The sequence below is a fragment of the Terrapene carolina genome, unplaced genomic scaffold (assembly GCF_002925995.2).
Source record: "Terrapene carolina triunguis isolate 2854851 unplaced genomic scaffold, T_m_triunguis-2.0 Scaffold194, whole genome shotgun sequence".
NCBI lineage: Eukaryota > Metazoa > Chordata > Testudines > Emydidae > Terrapene > Terrapene triunguis.
The window spans coordinates 2763991-2789556 of NW_020664545.1; the positions used below are offsets into that span (position 1 = coordinate 2763991).

General features: G+C 41.5%; 1 protein-coding gene across 8 annotated transcripts in view; it reads left to right on the plus strand.

Moving 5' to 3' along the window:
- The window catches only part of GATAD2A (GATA zinc finger domain containing 2A), a 109629-nt gene that overhangs the window by 62780 nt on the left and 21283 nt on the right, over positions 1-25566 (plus strand). For 6 of the 8 annotated variants that reach the window (XM_026654887.2, XM_026654890.2, XM_026654888.2 and 3 more), the window contains exons 3-4: positions 5161-5307; positions 10571-10842. In XM_026654887.2, coding sequence (XP_026510672.1) covers positions 5275-5307; positions 10571-10842 — 305 coding nt within the window. In that variant the 5' untranslated portion in view covers positions 5161-5274. Of the gene's footprint in view, positions 1-5160; positions 5308-10570; positions 10843-25566 lie in introns of those variants that run through there. The other 2 variants (XM_026654889.2, XM_024219090.2) reach the window with 2 other exon arrangements.

Consider the following 25566-nt stretch of genomic DNA (forward strand, 5'->3'; position numbering starts at 1 on the left):
TTATCTACTTTAATTACATGGGTTGGTTACTTAACTCTTTTAATTTTGGCAATTTTAATTCTGAGTTGCCTCTTGTGTTAGTGGAGGTGAGGAGGCGTAAGAAATAATATCCGTTCCAAAGAATCGTTTGAAATAAACCACAAAGTATTTTTAGCCCCCAAAAGATCCCTCTATCAGTTCTAGGCTGATTATTTACAAGTTATTTTTGGCAATGGAGAACAAAGTTGCCATAGAAAAGGTGCAGTTTGAACTTTCTCATACAGGCCCTGTGTTACATACAGTTTTCTCAACAATGCAAAGTTTGACAGTCACAGCACCAAGTTATGTCGACACAAGGCGACTTACAATCAGCCGATGTCTGTGTATGCCTACACTCAAATTTGTCACTGACTGACATAAGCACTCCATTACAGTGAGACAGTAAAACCACCTCTCTGAATGGTATAGAGCAGGGGTGGGCAAACTTTTGGGCCTGAGGGCCACATCAGGGTTCCGAAACTGTATGGAGGGTCGGGTAGGGAAGTCTGTACCTCCTCAAACAGCCTGGCCCCCGCCCCCTGACTGCAACCCTCAGAACCTCCGACCCATCCAACCCCTCCTTCCCAGCTCCTTGGGGGGACAGCAGGGGAGGGGCCGGGGGCTAGCCTCCCCCGGCCAGGAGCTCAAGGGCCGGGCAGGATGGTCCCATGGGCTGTAGTTTGCCCACCTCTGGTGTAGAGCCATGGTTGACCTACTGAGGTTGACACAGTGCAAGTGCTATATAGACACTGCATGACCTGTGTCAACCCTAATAGTCCTCCATGAGCTGTCCCACAATGCCCCGTTCCCTGTGACACTGACCACTCTTGTGACAACTTTAAACTCCACTGCCCAAGGGTCAGAGAGACCAAAAGCCACTCCATCCACCCTTTAACTCCCCCCTCCCCCCATGTTTTTTTGTAATACCTTTCCTGATTGCCCACCTTGGCAATCACATCTAGTAGCTCACCCTTGTGGGCAACTGCCGAACCGACCAGGCCAGCTCCACATACAAGATGCGCTCCTACCCAGAGTAGACAGGAAGTATTGGGTCTCCTGGGCTTACACAGAGAGAGGAGGCTGTGCAAGCACATCAATGGACCAGCTGTAGAAACATGTCCATCTAGGAGCAGATTGCACAGGGAATTCAGGCAAAGGGGTGTGAGAGGGACCAGCAGCAGTGCCACGTAAAAGTACAGGAACTCTGCCAGGCATTCCGCAAGGCAAGGGAGCACAACAGATCTGGCCCTACACTGCAGACCTGCCACTTCTACAAGGATCTGCATGCTGTACTTGGCAGAAACCCGCACCAGCTCCCCATAGATCACTGTGGATACTTTGGAGGAGCCTGACCCGGAGACCCCTACTGTGAACAGTGAGGAAGAAAGGGAGTTGGGGGGAGACATGGTGGAGGACTCTAGCCATGCTGCAAACCAGGACCTGTTTGAGGCTCTGCCACCGTGTAGCTAGTCCCATCAGGCAAACATGGAGGAACTCAAGTATGTGTACACGATTTTTCTTGTGATCAAATTCAAAGATGGCACCAGCCCATCCCCCCAAGCTAAGAAACCAAAGGTATCAACTCTTAATTGTTTTAGTCATAGAAGAAGAGGTAGCGATACAAGAAAGAGGTAGAATTGGTACCTGCTTTTCATTTCCCTGTTGGGTTAAGTAGAGTGGGCAACGCAGAACATTTTGTTTATGTGCATAGGTACATTCCTCTTATCCTCCTGAGAAATCTCTATGAAACTTTCATGGGGGTACTCTGTAATCTTCTCCTGAAGGTTTCTAGAGAAGACTACCTTATTTCTTCCTCTATGGTAGGATACTTTGCCATGCCATTCTGTGATGAGTTCAGCTGGCACCATTGCAGTAAACAAGCTAGTGGCATATAGGCCCGGGCAGCTTCAGGAGACAGTAACAGCTGTGTTCTTTGTGCCTTTGTGATCCTGAGGAATGAGAGAGCAGCTAAAATTATCACTGCTTGTGGAAAATAGTGCAAATATTCAGTGCCGCTGCCCTATAGTCGTATCCATGGAGTAGGGACTGAAATCGTATAGCGTCTTGCAACAGAAAATCCACATCATCCCTTGATCCTGTTATCATGGCTGGAGCTGGAGAGCGGTGCTGTGCTGAGGTGCTCCAGAGCTGAAGTGTCAATAAGCATTGCTTGTGTTTTACAAGAAAAGGGAGTTTAGAAACTTATTTTCTCTTTCCACTGACACTAAATCCAGTGATACGTCTGTCTTTATCAGCAGCTTCTGGCTTGGTGGGTGCCCCCTCCACTCACAGAACGCATGACCAGGAGGAGGAGAGAGAATAGGAATAGGGAAGACCTGGCTCGCAGGATCTTGTGAAACAGTGTTTCATCAGACTGTGAACTAGGGGCTTGGCATGACTGACAGCATGAAGAAAGATCAAGAGGACAGGAAAGGCCCATGAGTCCCAGCAGGGCAAGGAGAGGGAAATGCACCAGAACATAAAGGGTCTTCTCAGTCAGCAAACCCAAATGCTCCCAAACTCTCCATCCTATGCAGCCCTTGGAGAACTCCATGAGCATTGTCCTAAGACCTCTTCCCCTCCCTCCCCAACATACCATATGGTATCAAGGGACCCATCAGTGCCCCCTACTACTCGACACTGGGGGACAGCAAAGAAAGGCACAGCTTCACATACTGACCTGTAAGAACACAGTTGTCCGTTGTGGCTACACATACAACTACTTTTTGTGTACTCAAATGGATATAAATGTTTACATCCTTTAATTATGTTAAAAATTGTATAACATTACCTGCAGGGGCTTTTGTGTATTGAATTTCGGGATTTTTTCCCCCCACTCAATTTAATTACCCAAAAATAGAACTTGATCTTTATCTTTACTAGTTCACAACAAATATTGCAGAATTCATAGTGATTATCAAAGACAACAGTACTTGTACCAGTACCCAGTCATTTATGCACGTACAGCAAACACTACACAGTTCTTAGCAGCACCCAGAACTCCAGGCTCAGAGAACACTCCAGCGCACAACACTGCTGCAGCTGGCCACTAAAGTGCTCTTTCAAAGCCTCCCTGAGCCACATAGCTCCACATCAGGCTTCTAGAATAACCCTTGTTCTGGCTGTTGAAAGTCAGATGGCAGCTTTCTCCCTCTGCCTCACAGGTGTTATGCAGGACACAACAGGCAGCTGTAACCATTGAGATCTTTCTTGCTGAGTTCCAATCTAGTGAGTAAACACCGCTAGCATCCCTTCAGTCTACCAAAAGCACATTCAGTACTTAGTACATGCAGAATAAGCTGATAGCTGAATCTTTCCTTGGGGCTGTTGATGTGGCTAGTGTACAGCTTTGTGAGCTGGGGAATAAAGGGTAGGCTGGGTCCCCCAGAATCACTGTTGGTATTTCAGTATAGCTAGTGGTGATCCCCTTGGTCGGGAAAGAATGTTCCCTCTTGCAGCTTTCTGAAGAGTCCTGTGCTCTTAAAGAGGTGAGTGTCATGTACCTTTCCTGACCAGCCCACATTGAGATTGGTGAAACATCCCTTGTGAGCAACCAATACTTGCTTAACCATAGAAAAGTAGCCCTTTCTGTTGAGGTAGTTTGGCAAAGTGGGCTGGTGCCAAAATAGGGATACGTGTGCCATCTTTTGCTCCACTGCTGTTTGGGAACCCCATTGCTGCGTATCCATCCAGATTTCCTGCACGTTGCAGAGTCTGAGTCCTGCATGGCAGTAGATAACTAATGGCCCTACGTGCTTGGATAATGGCCCTCAACTGTGGATTCTCCAACTCCAAGATGATTTCCGACTGATCAGCAGCAGTCCGATGTTGCAGGGTTCCAGAGTGTGATCACCGCTTGCTTGTCCGCTGTCAGTGTAGCTCTTCTTGGGTGTCCATGCGCTAGAGGGCTGGGATGGGCTCGGCACATGAATGGCTCTAGCATCTGAAAGTTCTGCAGCCACTACTCATCGTCCCAAACCTGCATTACGATGTGATCCACCAGTCAGTGCTTATTTCTTGGGCCCAGAAGTGGCCTTTTACCATCTGCAGCTGCTCCATGAACCTTAACAACAATCTTGAATTGTCTTTCTTTGTGTCTCAGAAAACTGTCCTTGGCAAAATCTTCATGTCCCACATTATTGTGGCTTTTCCTGCAGGTCTGCAAATACCAGAGAATAGTGTGTCCTGTATTTGCAGTGTTCACGAGAATAGTGCAGAGCTCTGGGCTCCATGCGTCTGTCAGAGATGGCAGACACCAAAAAGTGCTGCCTGGGTTTGTGGGATTAAAAAAAAAAAGGGGGGGGGGGGGAAGTTGTGTTATGGGATGCAGAAAGTTGCATGCTGGGAATTTGATACCTAGCTCCCAGAGATCTCTGGACAAATCACTTCTGTCCCACAATACATTGCAAAAATTTCCAGAAAGGTATTGTGCCAGATGGTTGCACATGACACATTAGGATACCTGCCTTTGGTGCAGAGTACTTTACACCGACACAGGCGCACCTGGTGAGTACATGCAGCACCTATGCAAGCAGCCAAGTCTGCATGTAGCCAAGGGATATACAAATTTTGGCAGCCGTATTCTGATGCAGCTTGCACAGTTGGTAACGTAGATGTGACCGTACTGATATTTGTTAGAAGCTTGAAAGATTTTGGCCAGAGTGTGGATTGATCTTGTTTACAACTAGTGTGAATCTGGAAATCCTCCATAAAGTGGACTGGCATTTTAGCAGGGTGCGGTGGGTTATGTGGGGTGTGAGGTGGTGGTGTGGGTTGCTTTGTTTTGCCTGCCACCTGGAGAGAGAACTTTTGGAAGTGAGCTCTGGCCAGGTTCCCAAACTATGGAAGCAGATCAGACCACTTTTAACTGGGCAATTTTTTACTTTCATTTGCAGTGTGTCTTGGAATATAACAAAGCAAAGTTCTGATTTCTTTCCCGACCTCCCTGAAGCAGATATATGCTTGTTTAGCTCAAGTCTTTCAGGACTTTAGTATACAAAGGTCTCCAAATAGACTATTGTCACTGGGAATCTGGTTATTCCTGGCTGGACTGCACACCTTTTGGGGGGCGGGAGCACAAATTTCCCAAGTCTTAAACTGGAACTCATCTACTTTTTCCTGTTCTATCACTTTCCCCTACAGTGGCAAAAGAAAGCGAGCAGATAATTGTTCCAGGATCTCGCAATCCTTTTTTGTCATCTTTGCAAGTGGGAGGCGTTCTGGGCAGTATGTGATAGGAGTCTCTCATACACATCCATGTTGGAAAAGACACTGGCTGATTCAAACCAGGTTTGTCTTGTATTTTTCCTTTGTTTTTTGGAAGGAAGGGAATTGGGGAAGAACTTTTGGCAGGTTCCAGGAAACATTTCTGTTGCTGTCTTTGCCAGTGGGAATGCTATTGGTGCCATAGATGGGCATGGTATTTGACCTACTAGTATAAATAAATTTCTGATCCAAAAGACTATTTTATTTTTTGTTTCTGTAGCTGTGTTGGCCCCAGGATATTAGCGAGACAAGGTGAGCGAGGTAAGATCTGTTGTTGGACCAGCATTTGTTTGTGAGAAACAGAAGCTTTGGAGCTCTTCTTCAGGTCTGAAGAAGAGCTCTTTGTAAGCTCTAAAGCTTTTGTCTCACCAATAAAAGATTACTTCACCCACCTTGTGTCTCAAATTTTTTGGACAGTTCAGTGAAAGGGCCGTTGGATTGCTGTGTGCAAATTTGTAATGTGCATATGTGTGAGAGAGAGTGAGAAGAACTTCTGTGTAATCCTAGTTTTCCCTTCTATCTTTCAAAATACATTTGAATGGTGTAAATTTATTACAGTCCAGAATGAGTTGGACCAACAATCTGGCACTTCTGGTGATTCCAATAGTTTTTATGTATCTATCCCTTCAGGAAAAGATTAATTCTAGCCCTTAGTGCTGGGGAAATAACTATCCCAACGTAAAAAGATGCATTGTTATCCAAAAAGTCTACAGACAGAGTGGAACAATAGCTCAGAAAAGTGTGAATTGCCAATTTATTTCAACTGCATGCTAACCTGAAGCCTAATGTCCATATAAACAATTTCACTGTGTATTGTTTTATCAAAAACATACAGGTGAGATACTTTTTTATTGTGGTTTGGTGGAAAAGACAATAATTCCTTCAAACTCCTGCAGGATTGTTCCTTACAGACTCTCTACTCAAGTTATGGTGTTTCTACCTCTTCCCCTGGGAAACTGTATTCTTCAGTTTCTTTAAGAAACTTTCCTGATTTATTTCCTTTCCCTCCTTTCCATGCCAAGCTAAATACAACTCTGGCCTACATTTGTAACTGGATTCCTCAAAGTGGTTATAACAGTTTTTGTTCCCTGAAATAGTTAAAACTTAGTTCTGTGTTAGTGGCCACAGTTAAAGTCCCGTCCATGCTAGAAAATGGATCTGTGATTTTAAGCCCTATGTGAGGAGAGCCAGTGTAGTCCTGGAAGTGAGAGAATCTACCTATGACATGACATGACATGACATTTTCTTTTCAAGAAAAAAAATTGAAGTGGTGGGTTCAGTAAACAAAAAGGGAATTTGAGCCTGGTTGAATGTCTAAGGCAGGGGTTCTCAAACTGGGGGTCAGGACCCCTCAGGGGGTTGCGAGGTTATTACATGGGGGGGGGAGGGGTCACGAGTTGTCAGCCTCCACCCCAAACTTGGCTTTGCCTCCAGCATTTATAATGGTGTTAAATATATTTTAAAGTGTTTTTAATTTATAAGGGGGGTCGCACTCAGAGGCTTGCTATGTGAAAGGGGTCACCGGTAGAAAAGTTTGAGAACCACTGGGTCAAAGGTATATATCATGCAGAACAAAATACTGGGAAAAGCTTCCTTGAAAAGGTGAATCTCCCATTTTGATGTGGACACTGTCAGGTTTGGGTTCAATTTGACCTGTTGGTGAGATGGTGCATGGGGAGGTCCACCATGGAAAACACTCTGCCCCCAGCACCTTATAGTTGGAGTGTATCTATCCTGGAGGGTTAGAAGAAATGAGGGGGTCTCTGAAATAACTAGATCTAATCTAAAAGCTGTTAACAAATTGAGAACCAAGACTCTGAATTCTGCTCTAAAATGTATGGGGGCAGGTGCATCAAGGGAGTTCACAAAGTGCAGATATGAGAGTTGAGTTTCCTTTTGTTGCTTATAGTATTACGTGCCATAGAGAATAATGCATAGAACTTGAAGCAGAACTTGAAAATATAGTATGGCATTTGCAGAACGAGGGTTCATGTGTGACCTTTAAAATATTGTGGAATCACAAAGGCTATTCAAAACACTTGGGTTTACCCACGTATCATGTAACTGGAGAAGATGAAAGAACTGAAATAGTGAACATTTTGGAGTATATTTTAGCATAATCTAGGACCTGACTCTTCAGTGGTGCTGAGCAATGAAAACTCAGTTGAGGTCAAAGGAAGCTGCAGGCGCTCAGTATCTATGCAAAGCGGGCTTTTGGTGTCCAATTTCCTCCACTGGACACTTGTGGCTGAGAGGGCTGTGGGTGAGAGAGCATCCTCATTTTCAAAAGAGGGGTTTATATGCAAGAGGAGGCTGTTTCCACTGAATGGTCTCATTTGTCTCTTCCGCCACCATGACAATTTTACACTTTTTAGTATTTGGCATTCAGTATCAAGATGCCTCTGAGCTGGATGAATATCATACTCATAAGTTTGGGGTGTGTTGTGTTTTGTTTTTTTGTACCAACGTCTGCTGGTGAAAGAGCAAGCCTTCAAACTTACACAGAGCTCTTCTTGAGTTCTGTGTAAACTTGAAAGCTTGTCTCTTTCACCAATAGATGTTGGGCCAATAAAAGATATTACTTCACCCACCTTGTCGTTCATTGCTTCCACATCCATATGTATTCTGAGTATTGGAGAGACATGAGAAGACCATATGAGAGGGTTGTGCCTTTCCCACAGTAATGCAATGTGTCCATATAAGAGTTGGGTATAAAACCTAAGAGTCCTGCTTCCTTGTCCCATGCTCTAACTACTAGACACTTTGCCTTAGCACTTTATTGGAGCATGTGGTATGACTGGATCTGCTAGAGATTTTTAACTTAATCTCTGTGAGGTGGGGGGGTCTTGATTTGCCATTCAGAGCCGTGAAACCTGCCTCCCACTCCCTTCTGATTCACCTTCTTTGTGTTTTAAGTTCTGGGAGGAATGTAAAGCAATCTCTCACCAAAAATCAGGTCCAGATTACTTTTGGAGTCAGTCTTGCTTCACTGGCAAGAGGGTTTAATTATGTGACACCATAGCTCTGCCACACTTCCAGCTTTGCTAGACTACAGAATAAGAAAAAATTGAAAATAAACACAAGCCTTCCTTATTATAATGCAGATAGCCAATAAAATGAGTACACTTGTTTTAAAATACTGACCAAGAAAGTCAGCATGTTTACATTAAAAACAAAAACTCTAGTATAAGCAGACTAGACAATACATTGGATTAGTAGAGTGGCCTTCTGTCTTGAGGCCTGGGTTCAAATTTCAATGGAAACTGCCAGCATAGCTATGCCGGCATAACCCTGTGATGTAGACGCACCCCTTCGGTCTGTGTAGGACCGACCACCACCTCTCCAAACAAAATTAGCCCCATCAACAGAAGCTGTCTTCTACACTGGGGGATTAGGTCAGCATAGCTATGTCAGTGGGGGGGGGGGGGGGGGGTTTTTTTTTTCACATCTGTGACTGACCATAGTGCTGACCTAACATTTAAGCATAGACCAAGCTTTAGTCTGTGTGGGGCCGTTTTTTGTGGCATCATTGTGAGATTGTTCATGGGCTACTCAGAGTGGAGCAGTAAGGATGCTGCAGGCAAGAACTGGGGTGCTTTGGAAGAATTGTATGGCGAGGCCCAGAACTGGAATAGCAGGGGTTGCTGCATGTTAGAACGGAGGTCTATTGGCTAAGCTATGTAGAAAATCTTGATAGCCACCTGGCTTTCTTCCTGGACAGTGCTATTAGTCCCTCACTTTCATGAACACCAACGTTCACCCAACCTGTCTCCTGTTTAAAAGCACATTGTTCTTCAAGATTTTAGTTTAAATGTGGCCTCATTGTGAACTAGCTGATGTCCGTTAATATAAATGAATATTTTTGGTTAAGTTTCCAAACAAAAGTTATGTAAAGAAACTTCTTGTGAGTCTACTTTTGCTTGCATAAAATTTCCTATAGAGCTGTCTGAATTGATAATCTGGTATGCTGTAGATACAGGACCGTGACTTGATGGGAACAGGAGGTGTAAAATAGAATAGGAAATAAATTGTATGGTATAACGAACTACTCCACTGTCCCTCACTTCCAAACACACCTAGACTTTTTTTTTGTTTTTGGGAAGCTTAAGTTCTATTGGTGACTTTTAGTTATTGGCCTTGTGCTTAATTTAATCTATAAGAAACTAAACTACTTTTAAGAACTGTTTTTTTTTATTTTTATTTTTTTTAAGTGAATGCTGTGCTTTCCCTGAAGGGATGGGACGAGCAGAATAACAGATGCACTGCTGTGTTGTAATGTGAAATTAAAAGCACTGTCCCTTTAAGAGCAGTGATGCTCTCCCAGACTTGTGTTTTGGAATGCCAGCAGCAGTCTTGCAGACACATTGCTGCTGCTGCTTTTGCTGTCGTGTCTCTGTGAGGGTTAACACTTCAGCTTGTTGTCTGGAACCGGTTCAGACTGGTTTTCTAGAAAGTGCTTTGTCTCTCAGACTGAATCCTGGGAAGGGTCATGTGGAGCCCAGTGATGTCATGGGATCAAAAACTGACTCAGCTTTTTTTTAATCAGATGTGGGTCTGCAGGTACAGTGAAATGGCAGACTGAAATGCCAAAGCTCACCAAAAGCAAAAGTTTCTATGACTTTGGCATACAACGAGTTAACTGTGATCCCACAGGAGTTAAGCACTTCCTGTGCAGCGAGTGGAAAAGCCTGGCTCATTCATTAAGAGAGAAGAAAGTATAACTTAAATATTACAATGGCAGTGCCTTAATCTCTAGTGGCAAACTGTAAGGAAACATGGAAGAGATTCTCTTCACTCAGGGCATGGTAGTCCTTTCCCCACAACGTCTGATTCCTGAAATTTGCAATCAGATACAAGTACTAAGAAATTCATGGTAAAAATCCCCCCAAAACTCTAATCCTAGATTAAAAAGTAGAAAAAAATTGCCTCATTTGCATGTGAGGCAAATAAAAAGAAAATCTTCCCCCTTCAACCAAACTTTGTTTCAGTTGCATTCCTGTACAATCTCCTGCATTCTGTTACAAGATATTTTTAGAGTTTACATTTTACAACTATAGTTGCTTTAAATAAAAAAAGTGTTGAGTAACTCTATAGTAACTTCAGACTAAAATCTACTCTAAGGATAGGGTGAGTAAGCGCACTGCAATACTTTAATTGCTCTTTCAGGATTTCTTCTTTTGCAGCACCATCCTATCTTGGCCTTTTTTTTTTAAATTAACAGTTGATTTATTTTTCTCAAAATGTATTTTACTGATTTCTCTCTCTTCTTCCTCCCCCGCCCCCTCAGAGCTTCACAATGACAGAGGAAGCATGCAGGACACGAAGTCAGAAGCGAGCACTAGAACGAGAAATAACCCAAAATGACGTGGACAGTAAAAAAATTAAAATGGACAAAGGACTGTTGGGAACAGATATAAAGACTGAAGGTGACATTAAAATAAAGACTGATCCTGGAGCTGGGAAAGTCCAAGGATTATTAAAAGGAGGGGAGGTAAAAGCAACTATTAAAGTGGAGGTGCAGACAGGTGATGAACCTGTTGACATGAGTACCTCAAAAAGGTGAGTGGCTACCTGCTGTCATGCTTCCATACTTGAACTACCTGTGCAACAAAATGTGGGGAAATAGCCTGTTGAATAGCTCTATAGATTATCACTTGGAATAGACTTTTGGGCTTTTTAATCTGTGGGATGGCTAAAAGAGTGAAGTATATACTCTACCTCTGAAACGGGTTGGTTTGTGTTTCAGTTTAGCATTCCTCTTAAGATCAGCCATGGTGCTGTAGCCTCAAAAAAAAAAAAAAATAGCTGTTGCTTGTTCTACCCATGAGTATTGCCACTGTGGCAGAAGCTGTAAAAGATTAATTACTGAAATGGGGAAATATGACCTTGAGTGAAGGAGTGGATGCAAACCATAAAGGGGGTGCACTCTCTCTGAGCAGCTGACACTAGAGGTTACTTCCATGTGGTAAGGGCTTCTTGTGTCCATAATCGTGTGGGTGATGTAGGTAAGGAGGGATAGCTTGTCTCTGTGACTATTAAAAAGGGAAGTGGTTTTGGTGCATCTTACTGTTGAGTCTTCAGAGCTATTGAGAGAAAAAGTTGGTTTAAAAGTTACTAATGATTTAGGGTGCCTCCATTGTTTTTAAGTGACCCATCTGATCCCTTTAAAGGGCACTGGTTTTGCAAAAGGTAAGTGCGTAGCACTTTTTGAAAATCAGTCGCCTTTCAATTTAAGATTTCTTAAATTAGACACCTAAAAATGGAAGTATCCAAAATTGTTGGCCGTTTTGGAAAGTCTTATCCTTGTTGTGCCAGTCTAAGGCTTTTCAAACACACACATCACATGAAATAAAGATTCCTAATATAATTCTTAGTACATGGAAACATTTTTATTCATAATCACCACCAAAAAACTGGTTTATAGACATCCATTCTATTCTGTATGCTGTCTGTCCTCGGGTTCATTATGTGCTAAGACTACAGATGATCATGTTATCCTGACTCTTCTTTTAGTTTTTGTTGCAAAGGACAGACCTGAATATTTTTTCATTTTTAGGATGCAATGTGGTCTAGTGTTTGGAGTATGGAAGAGGAAGGCAGGACTCCTGGGTCCTGTTCCTGGCACTGCCACTGACAACTGACTTTCCCAAGATTAAACTAACTTTTTGTGTTAGTTTCCCTATCTGCAAAATGGGTTAAATATTCCCAATATTGTTGCAAGTCTAAAAAGTGTATAAAGTTACTTCCTTGCCTGATAGGTGCTATAGAAGTGTAAATTATTAACTTGTTTCACATGTTGGAACAGAAACTTGAAGTTCCTGTCAAGTATGCAAATTCTCATGTATTAAATGTGTATTGTCCCCCACTCTAGCTTAAAAAAATAGTACAGGAAAAACTGATACGCCCTTACTCCATAATTGTAACTCGTCTATGAATTATTCAGCTTTCCTCTGCTTCTGCTGCTTAAATGAGAAACTATCTGCTGCTTATAACAATGAATTTGTCCAAATGTCACTTTCAGCAATATATCCAATATACTAGGTTTCTTCTAGTAACTTGAATTGACTGTTTGACATGTTCTGCTTCTTCCATAAACTCACTGGTAAAAGTGGCATCTTCAGAGCTTGTTCATGGTGATATTTCAGACGTACTTGTATGTCTGATGAAAGTTGTGTTGATGATTTTCATACAATATCCTTTAGGGAGGGGTACTACTGTAGATAGATGGCTCCTATGTATGGGAATTTCTTTTCTGTTTCTCAAAGAATGAGAGGAGGTGGCGGGACCAGGTGCTAAATAAGGGTAAACCTTTTCAGAAGGTAGTAACATCTTTGTGGCATTATCACTGCATGTCAACTAGCATAGTTGTGTTCAGTTCTCTTAAAGGGGAAAGCATAGTCTAGTGGTTTAAAACACAAGGCTGTAAACTGGACTGCAAGGGTTCTGATCCTTGCTCTGTAACAAACTTCCTGTGTAAACCTAAGCACGTCACTTTAAAAAGGACAGTGTCTGCTAGAAGTCTAGTGAATCTTCTTTTTAAAACATTTAATTTCTCATGCGACACTTGCCCCTGAGTCCCCTTGACGATTTTTGTGGCTTTATAAATACACTTTCCAATCTTTTGATAAATGTCTTTCTGCTCCCCCTTTGTGGTGTGGGAAAACCTATACAAACTAGACTTTGAGGGAGAGAATCCATGCTCAGCTTTCTAGAGCTTGTTTTTAAAAAATAATATATAATAAATAAAAATGTTGTTTAGAAAACCTGAGACACCCCTTCATTGTATAGTATCTCTGCTGCAGCAAATGATGGTAGGATTTTTCTATTCCCTAAATGGGAGGGAAGGCTTACTTGTGTAAGAATGTCCCTGTGTTGGAGGCCTAATCCAAAACCCACTGAAATTTTGATGGGAATCTTTCAGTTGACTTCAATGGGATTTGTATGAGGTCCTAGATTACCAAGTACAGATAGTATAGGTTATGATTGTATTGTTTTGACCATGCTTTTTAAGTGGAGGAGTAAAATATTGGCATTTCTTACATATGGAAGATGAATCTGAACAATTCTGCAGACTTTACAAGTAGTATCTCTGCCTCCCTGCTCCCCACCTCTCTGTCCAAAATAGACGACAATTTCTTAATCTTTCAAGATGTGATGTAGGGCATGTAGATGGCAATCAAGACATATATCTGGGCACATAAAGGATCTTTACATCTTGGCAAGTGCAATAGCTGATCTAAAATGCATGATTCCACTGAATAAATTTGATTCCTAGCTTTTTTTTTTTTTTTTTTTTTTTTTTTAAATGTCATTTTTGTAGGTAACTACATGGCATTTTGGTGAAAGGCTCTTGAAGTTTCAAAGAGTCCTGTGGCACCTTATAGACTAACAGATGTATTGGAGCATAAGCTTTCATGGGTGAACCACCCACTTCGTCAGATGCATTTACAGATCCAGACTAACACGCCTACCCTTCTGATACTTTCTCCTTAGTGTGCCTGAATGTATTCCTTCAGACATTACTCCACTGTCTTAATGTTTCACCTGAGTTTTTGTGTAGATTTAAAAAAAAAAGTTTCATGGAATTGACTTGTCTGTGAATTTTGATGGTCAAAATTCTGTGACGTATTCATGGTAGCAATGGGTTTAAAAACTCCATATGTGATATATATTCTCTTGTATCTCCACACACCATTTATCAACAAATACAAAACAAATGGTACATTAGCTGAAGTAAATATCTAACTGAGAAGTGTAGCTAAAACTAAAAATAATTATTGCAACACTTGTCCTTAATCCTGTGAGCCCTTATGTTCCACTTGGCTCTATAACATCCTGAGGTTGTTTGGTTGTTCAAAACACAATTCTTCCTTCGATCAAAATGAAAGTGTGGATGAACTTTACAATTTGCATTTCATGTAGTGGAGGCTAAAGTCATTGATACCCTTAGCAGCAAACTTATTTACTTATTTTTAAATTGCCTCCTGACACACCCTCTGTTTTTTAAGATCCTGCTTTCTTAAAATTACGTGCAGACTGGCTGGCGTTAGCCACTGCTTGTTTTTCTAAATGAAAATTGCCAGGAAAAATGAGGGTGGGGAATATGAAGGCTTCCCAACAGTTATGGCTTTCTTCCAACCAGCCCATCCTAATCTGTATTTATCTGTATACAGCTCCTTTTATTTCAGGATTTACTTAGATATCTTCCAGGGGGGCAGGTGTTGGTGAAAGTTTCTGTTGTCTGAGAACTGCAATGGGTAGTTCTGGGGAAATCGCATGAGTCAGAGTATCAAGTCATTCTTTTGTTATATAGTGAAATGTAAAATAACTGTACATATTAAACACACCAGGTGTCAGGATTACATTAAAGTTAGCGTAATGGTTGTAGTCTGAAGTGCATTGTGAGAGACATGGCACTAAATTCCCAGCCCTTCCCCTACACCACTCCCCATGCTATTTGGGAAAGGGAAATACCCCCTCTGTAGGAATGGTATACAGTTCTTGTCTTGGATTGATGGTTGCTGCAATATGGGCTCTTAATTGTGAGGGAAATGGAGAGATTCTAAAAACTAAGATGGAAACATGAAGCATATGTAGTAGAGAAGGAGGAGATAACCAAATTAAGTTCAAGTCAAACCCACAAAGGTATGAAATTCTGAATGAAGACTATATGCTTAACCCAACACCTTTTGTATGTAAGTAGTTCGGAGTACAGAAGTAGTTTGTTTCCCTGGGAGTTGTCTTAATTTTTATCTGACAGGGTATGGTCTTGAACATGCTGTATTGTATTGTTCTGCTTCATTATGTACAGCAGACTGGGAACAAAATTAAATGTACAAAAATTGTGATCCTTGAAGTGTCTGCACACAGCACTTCCAAAGAACAGGATTTTAGTAAAACTCTGCTTCCCTAGTGTGACGGCTAATAGCAGAGCATGGGGGGAGAGCAATAATCATATAGTGCATGTGGGAAGTGAAGATCCCAGAGTGACAGTAGGAAGAGGAGGGACGGTAGTAAAGAGGGGGAGAGAGATGAAAGAGGATACATAACTATATGTAAAAACTTTTGAAGAACCATTTAATGGCCATATTTACAACTGCAGTTATCCTTGTGCTAGGCATACTATGTAGAATTTAAAATAGTCTTCTCAGTATCATAGTCTGAGTCCTTTTTTAAAAACAAAAATTTTTATGCCTTAAGCATGCTGTACTTTTGCCCAAGGCTGTCTGTTGGATCACCCTAGTGTACTGCATTACATGCTGTACTTTTTCAAAATAGGATACTTCAATTGTTTTGTTTCAAAAAAGAAACATTTAAAATGGGGCAAGTCCAGTGACGGTGCTTTACCCTATTGAACAAAAAACCACTCCAATTAGGCTTAATACAATATTAAGAAACACTACTTAAACATAGTTCTTGTTAAACTGGCTTTCTGCTCTGGTCAGCCACTGTGCATGGGGCCAGACTATGCTAGAACAGTGGCTCTAGAATGTGTTCTTAAGCACACTTTTAACACCATGCACTTTGACTAGCCAAACCATGTTGGTAACTGGTTCAGCTGGAACTGTGTGTAATTGACGTTTTTAATATATGGCTGCTGGCACAGTATAAATTGGGCCTCCATATTTCCAGTTTACCTCATGTACAACATGGCCTATTTCTCGACCAAGACTCACTAATAGATTGTGTGTTGTGAGGTTCACGTACAAAACAGCTGAGTTAAAGGATGCTGTGGAAAACCTGATTTACAGGTTTCTTGCTTTTGTGAACTTGTCTGCCTTATTTTAAAATGCAAGGCCAGCTCCATTAAATCTCATTTTTTTTTTTTGGGTGTGTAGCGATGGGAAAGGAGTAAACTTTACTGATGTTTTGTTTCAGTAATTATTGTACCACTACATCCAGAGACTTGCATTAACATTTTGGATTCATTTTTAGACACTACATCTCCAAAAACTCACTTAATGTCGTTCCTTGTTATCTTCTGCCACCTTCCTCCTTACATCTCCCCTGCCCCCCAAAGACATTGGAGGTAGGAGAGGTTGTTGGGTGGAATAAGGGGTGGGGGAGAACCTCTTCCATACTTCAATATATAATATTGCTGGGGGTTAGGCATTAGTCCTGAGCGATAGTTACTCTATCTCATTTACTTCCTAGTAGGAGAAGATGTATTGCTCAGATGTCATGGAATAGTAGATCATAGGATGAGAGAAATTACACATTCCACAAACTTTTTTATGCTTACAGTCTGAGGTTGTTTTTTTTTTTTTTTTTTTTTTCAACTCTCCTTTTTGTTTCATGTCATATGCCATTGTGGCATGAGTTATATGAACCAGTTAACTTATCCAGCTTGGGCTTTGTTACATTATTATCAGTTAATTCTGGGTTGCTACTTAGCTCCTATTTTAAAAATCTGGGATCTGAATTGAAAAAAACAAGATATGCTTTTGGCATTTGTTCCGTTAAATCCACTGTAATTGGGTTGTCGCTCTTGGTGTCCATTTCATTATTGCCCTGCACAAGATGGACAGTGAGGAACTGGGCCCTTTAACTTTTCTAGGCTTAAAATTTCAAGGGTTAGATTCAGCTCTTATCTGAGAGCCATTCCCCTGTCTTAAGAACATAAGAATGGCCATACTGTGTCAGACCAAAGGTCCACGCAGCCCAGTATCCTGTCTGCCGACAGTGGCCAATGCCAGGTGCCACAGAGGGAGTGAACTTAACAGGTAATGATCAAGTGATCTCTCTCCTGCCATCCATCTCCACCCTCTGACAGACAGAGGCTGGGACACCATACCTTACTCATCCTGGCTAATAGCCATTAATGGACTTAACCTCCACAAATTTATCTAGTTCTCTTTTAAACCTTGTTATAGTCCTAGCCTTCACAACCTCCTCAGGCAAGGAGTGCCACACGTTGACTGTGTGCTGTGTGAAGAAGAACTTCCTTTTATTTGTTCTAAACCTGCTGCCCATTAATTTCATTTGGTGGCCCCTAGTTCTTATATTATGGGAACAAGTAAATAACTTTTCCTTATTCACTTTCTCCAATAATGTGCCACTTTCTTAAAAGAGCTGTGTCTACTTACACAGGGCTGAATTTGACCTAGTGACATTCAAAGAAGGTACTTTATTGCCACTATAATATAACAAAGCAAAAATAATCCCCAAACCACCCAATCTCAAGCAGAGCTTTGCATGACCTCAAAAGAGAGCTGTCAATCTGTTTTACGTGGAAGATGTTGAGATGAACAGTAGTAAAAAAAATTGTGAGTTCTGTATTTAGTGGCATTTCATGGTCCATGTCACTGTTGAGTGCTACAAAAATTACTATTTGCATTGCAATGGTGATATTGTGAATGAGGCCTTCCTGAATGGAGAAGCAGAGGGATCCAGGAAACCCAGGATCACTGTTTTTACAAATAGCTTCCTAGCTGAAGTGATTCTCCCATGTGTTTGGGTTTTTTAACTTAAACTAAAACTGCTAAAATTATTTTTCTCATCCTATAAAACTAGTCAATGTGAGGGTTAAAAGTGCCTCTTTTTGATAGTCTAGGTTTTACTGCAGGAACTTTATGCCAGGTAACAACCTACCACAGAGCATCATTTGTTTGATGGTTGTTTCTTTGTGGGAGAGAGGATGGGGTTTAGATCAGAATTTTTAAGCAGGTAATATGGCCAGCTGGTGGAAGACATTTGGACTTCTGAATTATGGGTTACTGCTTGCAAGATGCAGGTTACTACAGAGCTCATCTCTCCCATGGTGCAACTTGTGACTTTCATGTTCTCGGCCCCTTCTTTTACTTCCACTGCAGGTCAACAGTTATAAGTGTAATTTAGAAACAAATAAGGGGGAGGTTGTTAGTTGGAAGAGTAACTGAAATTGCATTTTGTGGCACTGTTAGGATCTTGATCATCCTGGCGCAGTCCATTTTGGATTATGCTTCTGTACTCGTCTGTGGAGACAGCAGACTGACTTGTTAAATTGTTAAAAGGTCTTGGATCTCTTCCAATAATGTGCCACTAGGTACGTATAGTTACCACTGAGACTCTAAATAGCCTTTCCGGAGGTAGCCCTCCTTTGGAACTAAACTTAGGCCTGGTCTACACTTACCTCCCAATTCGAACTAAGGTACGCAACTTCAGCTACGTGAATAACGTAGCTGAAGTCGAAGTACCTTAGTTCGAACTTACCTCGGTCCACACGCGGCAGGCAGGCTCCCCCGTCGACGCCGCGGTACTCCTCTCTTATAGCTGGAGTACCGCAGTCGACGGCGATCACTTCCTGGTTCGACTTATCGCGTCCAGACAAGACGCGATAAGTCGAACCCACAACTTCGATTCCCAGCCGCCGAACTAGCGGCTGGGTGTAGACATACCCTTAATGTACTTATTCTCTTTCTCTTCTCCATCCCAGCTCTCCGCATAAGCTCGTACCCTGCTGCTTCCTTATGTTTCTCGGTTTGGCCTGTTATCTAATGCTCTACAAATATAGTTGATTACAATAATCTTGTATTGGGGACCATGACCAAAAAGCTAAATCTCAGAAGAGCATCACCATTAATGATGTTTCATATACACACTCTAATGGGCGCAAGCACAACTTGTTCCATTTGCTTAACATTACATAGACACAGGGTTTCCCGACCCCTGTCATACAGTTGAAAAGGGTCTATTCTTGACTTCTTAGGAGGAAAGAGGGAGCCGGTACAACAGTTGTCTGTCACAAGGTACTTTGGGCCTCAGATGTATCATCTTCAAGACAAAAGCATAATTAATCTGCCTCTGTCCCAACTAAATGGAAGAAAGCCTCCAAGAATAGACTTTGTCACCATAAGTCTATTGAATTGGATGACCCTCTATTCTTTACTGAAGTCAACAAATGTAGCTTGGCCCTGTTGGGAAGTATGCTTTTTGTCTAAAGAGCAGTTGTCTACCAAATTTCTGCTGGAGGAGCGAGGAGACTCTAGGATACTTCGGATTGATCTTTCTTCTTGTAAAACAAATATGTCTAACTCTAAAATGTTCGGATGGATGGATGTAAATTAGAGGGAGGGTGCCCTCCAGCCTTAGATAGTGGGCTGTGACTTGGGTGGTCTGTGTTCTTTTTCCAGCCCCCGCACAGACTTTATATGAACTTTGGTAAATCTGGGGAAATTGAAGCACACGATCTGTAAAATAGAAATAATACTTCTCTACCTCAAAGAGGTGTTCTGATCATAATTTCCCCTCCCTCCCCCGGCACTGTGTTTTATGATGTCAAGTATCAGGGGTAGCTGTGTTAGTCTGTTTTTGTGTATTATGATGACTGTCATAGGCATTTCTATCAGTGAACAAAAATGGAGGATGAGATTTTCAAAGCAGTCTAAAGGATTTAGATGCATCTTCTGTGACTGGAAGCTACGTGTCTAAAACACCCAAATTGCTTTTTAAAATCTTAGCTGGAAGCTCCATTCCTTTCAGCAGCTCAAAAATTTTACAGGAAATCTTTCCCAGAAGCATTTTGGAAGCAACTGGATGTAGAGAGGTCCACACAAGACACTGAGGTTCAAAAAGAAGGCTTAAACTCTTTGTTATGCCTAAGAGCATGTTTTAGTTGCTGTAACCCCTTAGATAGCTGTACATTCATTTCTAGGCAGATGAAAGTAGATCCATCCTCCTGAGCCTGGCTTCTAACATGGACACCAATGGATGGGAACACAGAAGCTGGTCTAAAGAGGCTTTATAAAACCTCCTGGGAGCATTATAGAACTTTCAGTTAAAGGGTCTGACTCCAGAGACTAAAGATTCACTGTCTGTGTTCAGTGTTGTAGCTGGCAAAGTGTTGATACTTGCATTGTGTCTGACGCACGCACGCGCGCGTTAATAGAGTATAGCAAGCCTTTTTTTTTTTTTTTTTTTTTTTAAGAGGACTATACTATGAAGATCTAGTCTGGATTCATACACTTCACAAACTTTTGCACTCAGGTCCACGATGTAATTGGTCACGTTGTTGAGGTCTGAATAGATAAGCCAACCATGATATGAAAGATAAGCTTATTTTGGTTCTGTGAGCAAAACTTATTGCAAAATACTACTGAGAAGTGGTATTCCATGAGATCTGCAAGATCTCATATCAGAATTAAATCGCTCACCCATAAACAAACACTGTAGGTTTTTTTGTTTGGTACTATAGAAGGATTCCTAAGTGTTTAACTTTCTGTAGAACAATAAAGAAGGCTACCTACCAAGTTGGACTTGTTTAGCAGAATTGGAAAAAGCAGGTATCTAGTCAATTAGATTTACTGTGTAGATTGGTGGGTGGTAGGTTTTTTGTGTGTTTTTTGAAATGAAGTGTCTCTTAAATTCAGGACACTAGAGAGGAAAAAGCCTGATTAAAATGTCCTCAGTCCTTCAAATTAAAAAGATGACTAGGTTATTCTGCTGTAGGTTGTCATTACTTGTACTTCGTTTCCGTCAGTTGACAGAATAATTAGTACTAGTGTATAAACTTGGAAAAAACAATTTAACAAGCAAATGATCCTTTCTCAGCTGCTCTCTTGCTCCTGTAAGAGAAACAAGGAAAGTTTGAGACCAATAATATTAGCTGAACAAATAGTAGGAAGTGGAATATGTAGTATGGGGACTCACAACAGTGCCATTTTTGTATAAATATCAGCCATTTTGTAACATAACCTGGGCTGGTGGTGAGGAAATTGCATAGATTCTAGAGGAACATTTTAAAGGGCAAGGAGGTAATGGTTTAGCTAGTGGGGCTTGATACAACTTAAAATAAAACAAAAAAAATCATGCGCTGTGTCTTCATTGCCTGTCTAAAGGAGGACGGTCCTTATTACAAAGCCAGAAGTTGTGAATTACCTTTTTCCCCACACCAAGCTCCAATTCAAAAATTAGAGCTACTAACCCACAAAACAGACTAAATGCCTGCAACCTTTATTTAGTGAGTATTTAATAAAAACCTCTGAACATGGAATCTTCATTTTTAATGCTTTGGGATTTATATGGCTATGATCTATTTTAAACCATTATTCAAAAAATACACAAAACAAATGAATTTTTATCAAGCAATTGTTTATACCAAAGGTGTGACTGTTACAATATGTGTCCCTCCCCCTGACAAATGTAGCTTGTAATGAGCACTCTAGAAGACCATTAACTTAAATGGAGGTGCATGTTGGTAGATTCTCTGAAAGGGAAGTGTTTTCATTACACTTCACTCCTCCAATGTCCAAAACTGCTATTCACGTTAACAAGGCAATCTGATTTCCAATCCTGTTTCTTGGTTACTCTTGCAAAGCTGTGTGTGAAGCCATTCTTTGGATAGGTAGACGGGGATGGAGACTGTGAATGATTACTTTTCTTTGATATCCATGTGATCAGTTTTAATATGGGCCCTCTTTTGCGTGGATCTTAAAACTGTTCTTAACTATGAACTTTAAATTATCTTCTCCCAGCTTGGAACCTGTAATGCATGCTTATCTTACTGTCTTAATCTTGTCAACAAGTCACTTGATTTTTCAAAGATACTTTGATATCCAAATAACCACGATGAACACACTTCTAGAGCAAAATGTAGTCAGTAGAAATTTCATCCTTTTCTAACCAGCACATGCTGTTAGCGGATCTGATTAAAGAACTGTTCTTCTGTAATAATTGTTAATCATGGTCTTTCAATAATTTCTACTTTGCTTTCTCATTCTCACCTTGCCTAAAAAGTAGAAAAGAACTTTTTTGTGTCAAAAAAACCACCCTTTGGGTTTTTTTCATTTTTATTTCAAGTGACTACTTGAAACTTGCTTCCATGACTAAATAGATAGACTTTTAAAAAGCCGTAATGGACTAATGGTGTGTATTTTCAGAGTTTTGAAGCAAACCAGCAAATCAACTATAAAAGTTCTTTAAACTTTAAAAAGTAGTAGAGTAGTTGAGCATAACTCATTGCTGTACTGTTAGGTGAATGTTTTTTTTCTATTGTGCAATACATGATGCTTTTTATTAATAGTCTCAAGTGGGCAGCTGATCCAGGAAGTTTCTATACTGCAAGGGCAGCCCCTTAAGCTTAAAGTCTGCTCCATTTTCTTACAGCACCTGAACCCTACCTCACTTCGTAAAATGAAGGCTATGTGTCACAAGCCGGTTAGAACTGGCTGTTGCTATGGTTTTCACGGTGGAAGGAACAGTTAAAGGGTCACATGTCCAGTGAGGGAAATGCCTTTCTCACATGACTCTTTGGTGGCCTGATTAGAATACAGGAAGTTAGCTCCCTGCTAGCTGTTATGATGCTGTGATAATTGATGGGGTGACATCACCCTTGCTACACGTACATATTGATTATTCTTATGCCTGGTTGCTTTGAGAATTGAACGGTTAAAACAGGACCTTATGAGCTTTGTCAATGCACTATTCTCTGATTAGCAATATTGTCTTGAATTCAACTTCCTTTTGACAAATCAGGATTAAGTATCTTCTGTTTTAAATGTGGCTAATCGCCTCTGAGAGTGATTCAGCAGACTTAAGTCTGCCAATAGAATTCTTCCAAACTACAATTGTTTCATACCCAAATTTGTGCCATATTTTGACCCCTTGTGGAGGGCGTTAGTGGGGATAAGACCTTCTCCAAGAGGATAAAAAGATAATCCTTTCATATCAGAGTTGGGTGTTGTAGAAGTCTGAACTTAGTTCAGATGGGTTCAGGTTTCCTAAATCACATCTATTGGTCCTCACATGGAGATTTTGCAAAAACTGATAGTGTGTCAATCACAGTAAACTTTCAGTGGTCCAGCTTGCTACTCGGAAGCTTACCTAAGTTGTTTCTTTCACAGCTACAGAAACCGATAGTCAGTAGTCTGATTTACTTTCATTTTACAAAATGGTGTTTAATTTTCAAGGTTGTATGACTTCAAATAGTTTGTGGCTTTTCTGGTGGGCGATAGAGAACTTCTGTTCTGCAACACAGTGTTCATAGCCATAATAACTACAGTCTGCATGGTACCTTGTGGCAGTACACTTGTAGAAGCCAGTTACACATGAGGTACTTATCAAAAGGTGCTTGCTTATCTTTACCCCCTGGAGAAGCATAATCTCAGACTCTACCCCCTTATTATTTTATAGAAATATGTTGGATTAGGTTTAGCTACATGAAAAACTCTACAACTCTTCCAGATCAACACAAGGTTACATTACCTAAATTATGAGATTATTGCCTTAGTTAAGTGTTCTTTAAAAATCATTTTCAGGTGACTTTTTTTTCCCCACACTTCTTAGGATGGGTAAAGTCAAATGCTGTTACTTGAGATGATGTACTTTAGACTTTGTCTATACGGAGGCCTTTTTTAACTTGAGTCTCTTGATGGCAAGCGCTCTTAATTTTTCTCTCCTTGTCTGTCTTTTTAGTCAAGGCAACCAATTTAGTCTACCTTAGTCAGAGAAAAGCTCAGGCTTTAAAGCTTTCACCTGTGCCCCTGATGGTTATTTTTAAACCCCTTCAGAGTTGAAAGATTGGTTCACTGGCTCACTGTGCCCCCTAGAGGAAACTGAAACTCATTTTCTGCTCCTTTTCTACCCAGGTGGACAACTGCATTAAATGCAGTATTGAATATATGGCTATAGCTGAGATACCAAAGACTGCTTTTCATAGCAACCAGCTTTTAGTTTTCAGAAAACTGTTTGTTTGAACTGGCATGGCTTTTGCTGAGGGTGTGTAGTTTACATTAGTACATAGCTTCTCAATAGTGGTACAGGAATATTGCTACTCTGCAACTGTGAGGTTAATCTGTTCCTGTTTTGAGGGTATTAGTGTCTTTTACATCTGGTACATCACTAAATAACAATAGAAACAAAAAAGAAACATTTTAAGTACCTGGATTCTTCAAGTAAGTTCTGTATGTTAAAAAAGGTACTACAGTTAACTCCAGAAGCTGTAATTTAAGGTGGGGAGAAACTGCCCCATTTTTAAGAGAACATAGGGCTAACTTGCCATGTTTCCAGGTTGCAAATTAAGGTAATTTTCACCCTGAAGTACAGATTAAAGGTAGTTAAGTGCATAAACTTGCTGCACAAGAGGCTTTTTCTTTTTTTTTAATGGATGCCTGTATATTTGCTTCATTTGGCTTCACTGTTTTAAAAATTGTTTTGGTTTGTCTCTCAAAAATTAATTTGGCAGGTTTAATCTGGTCATCAATAATGCATTGAAAAGTTATTTCATTTACAGGATACTTATTGAAAAGGGTTTCATTGTATTCTTGTAGTTTTTGTTTGGGTTTGTAACACAGTTTCTTAAGATGTACTCTTCTAAAGTGATTATACTTATCCCATAAACAATGTAAGTTCATCTTCAAGTGCTTGCTCATGTCCATTCCACATTAGGGGTGTGTGCTCGCCACATGTACCGGTGCTGGAAGTTTTTCCCTTAGCAGTATCCGTAGGGGAGTGGTTCTGGCGCCCTCTGGAGTGGTGCCTGCATGGCACAGTATAAGGAATGCTGCCGGCTCCCCCCACCCTCAGTTCCTTCTTGCCACCAGTGACGGTGCACGGAACATTCGCTGCTCTTACTAGTGTTGCTTAGGCTTTGTTTGTACAAACTAGAACTCTTGTCAAATTAGTGTACATAGTTAGTTAACCCTTAGCAGTAGTTCATTTTCTTAGTCCCGTTGGGGACTTAGCCAGGGGATGGGGCGCGCCCCGGTCCCCATGCTCTAAGCGCTGCAATTGCTGCAAACAGCCCATGCCCACGAGCGTTCTGCATCGTAGCTGTCTCAGGTGCCTTGGTGAAGGGCACATAAGTGATAAATGTTAAAGGACTTGCAGATTCAAACCTAGGACCAAGAAAGAGCGTGAGATCAGACTCAAGGTGCTCCTGATGGAGTCCAGCTCACTCCAGTCTCAGAGCCAAGGTCCAACTCGGCACCCAGCACCGTGTCATTGGTGCGTAGTGCCCCGCCAGCGCCGTCCACGAGCCGGCACCAATCCATGGCCCCAGCCAAAAGGTTGAGGAAGGCCGGTAGGGGACGGTCTCCTACTCCCCGCAAGGGGAAGGACAGGGCTGGGGGCAAGCTCAGACCCGCGCTGGGCGGCTCATCTGCCCCATCAGGAAGTCGGGCTTCAGCTCATGTCGAGCGATGCAGCCAACCCCGTTCCTTGCCTGGAAGCCCAGACAGAGGTGGGCCTTCATCAGCTTCAGATGCTGTTGACGCCTGAAGTGCTCCAGGCTGCGCAGGAGATCCTGATGATCCCGGTGCCGCCCAGACCTTGGGGTAAGCCCGCCTTTGGGACCTTTCCGTCCGCCCT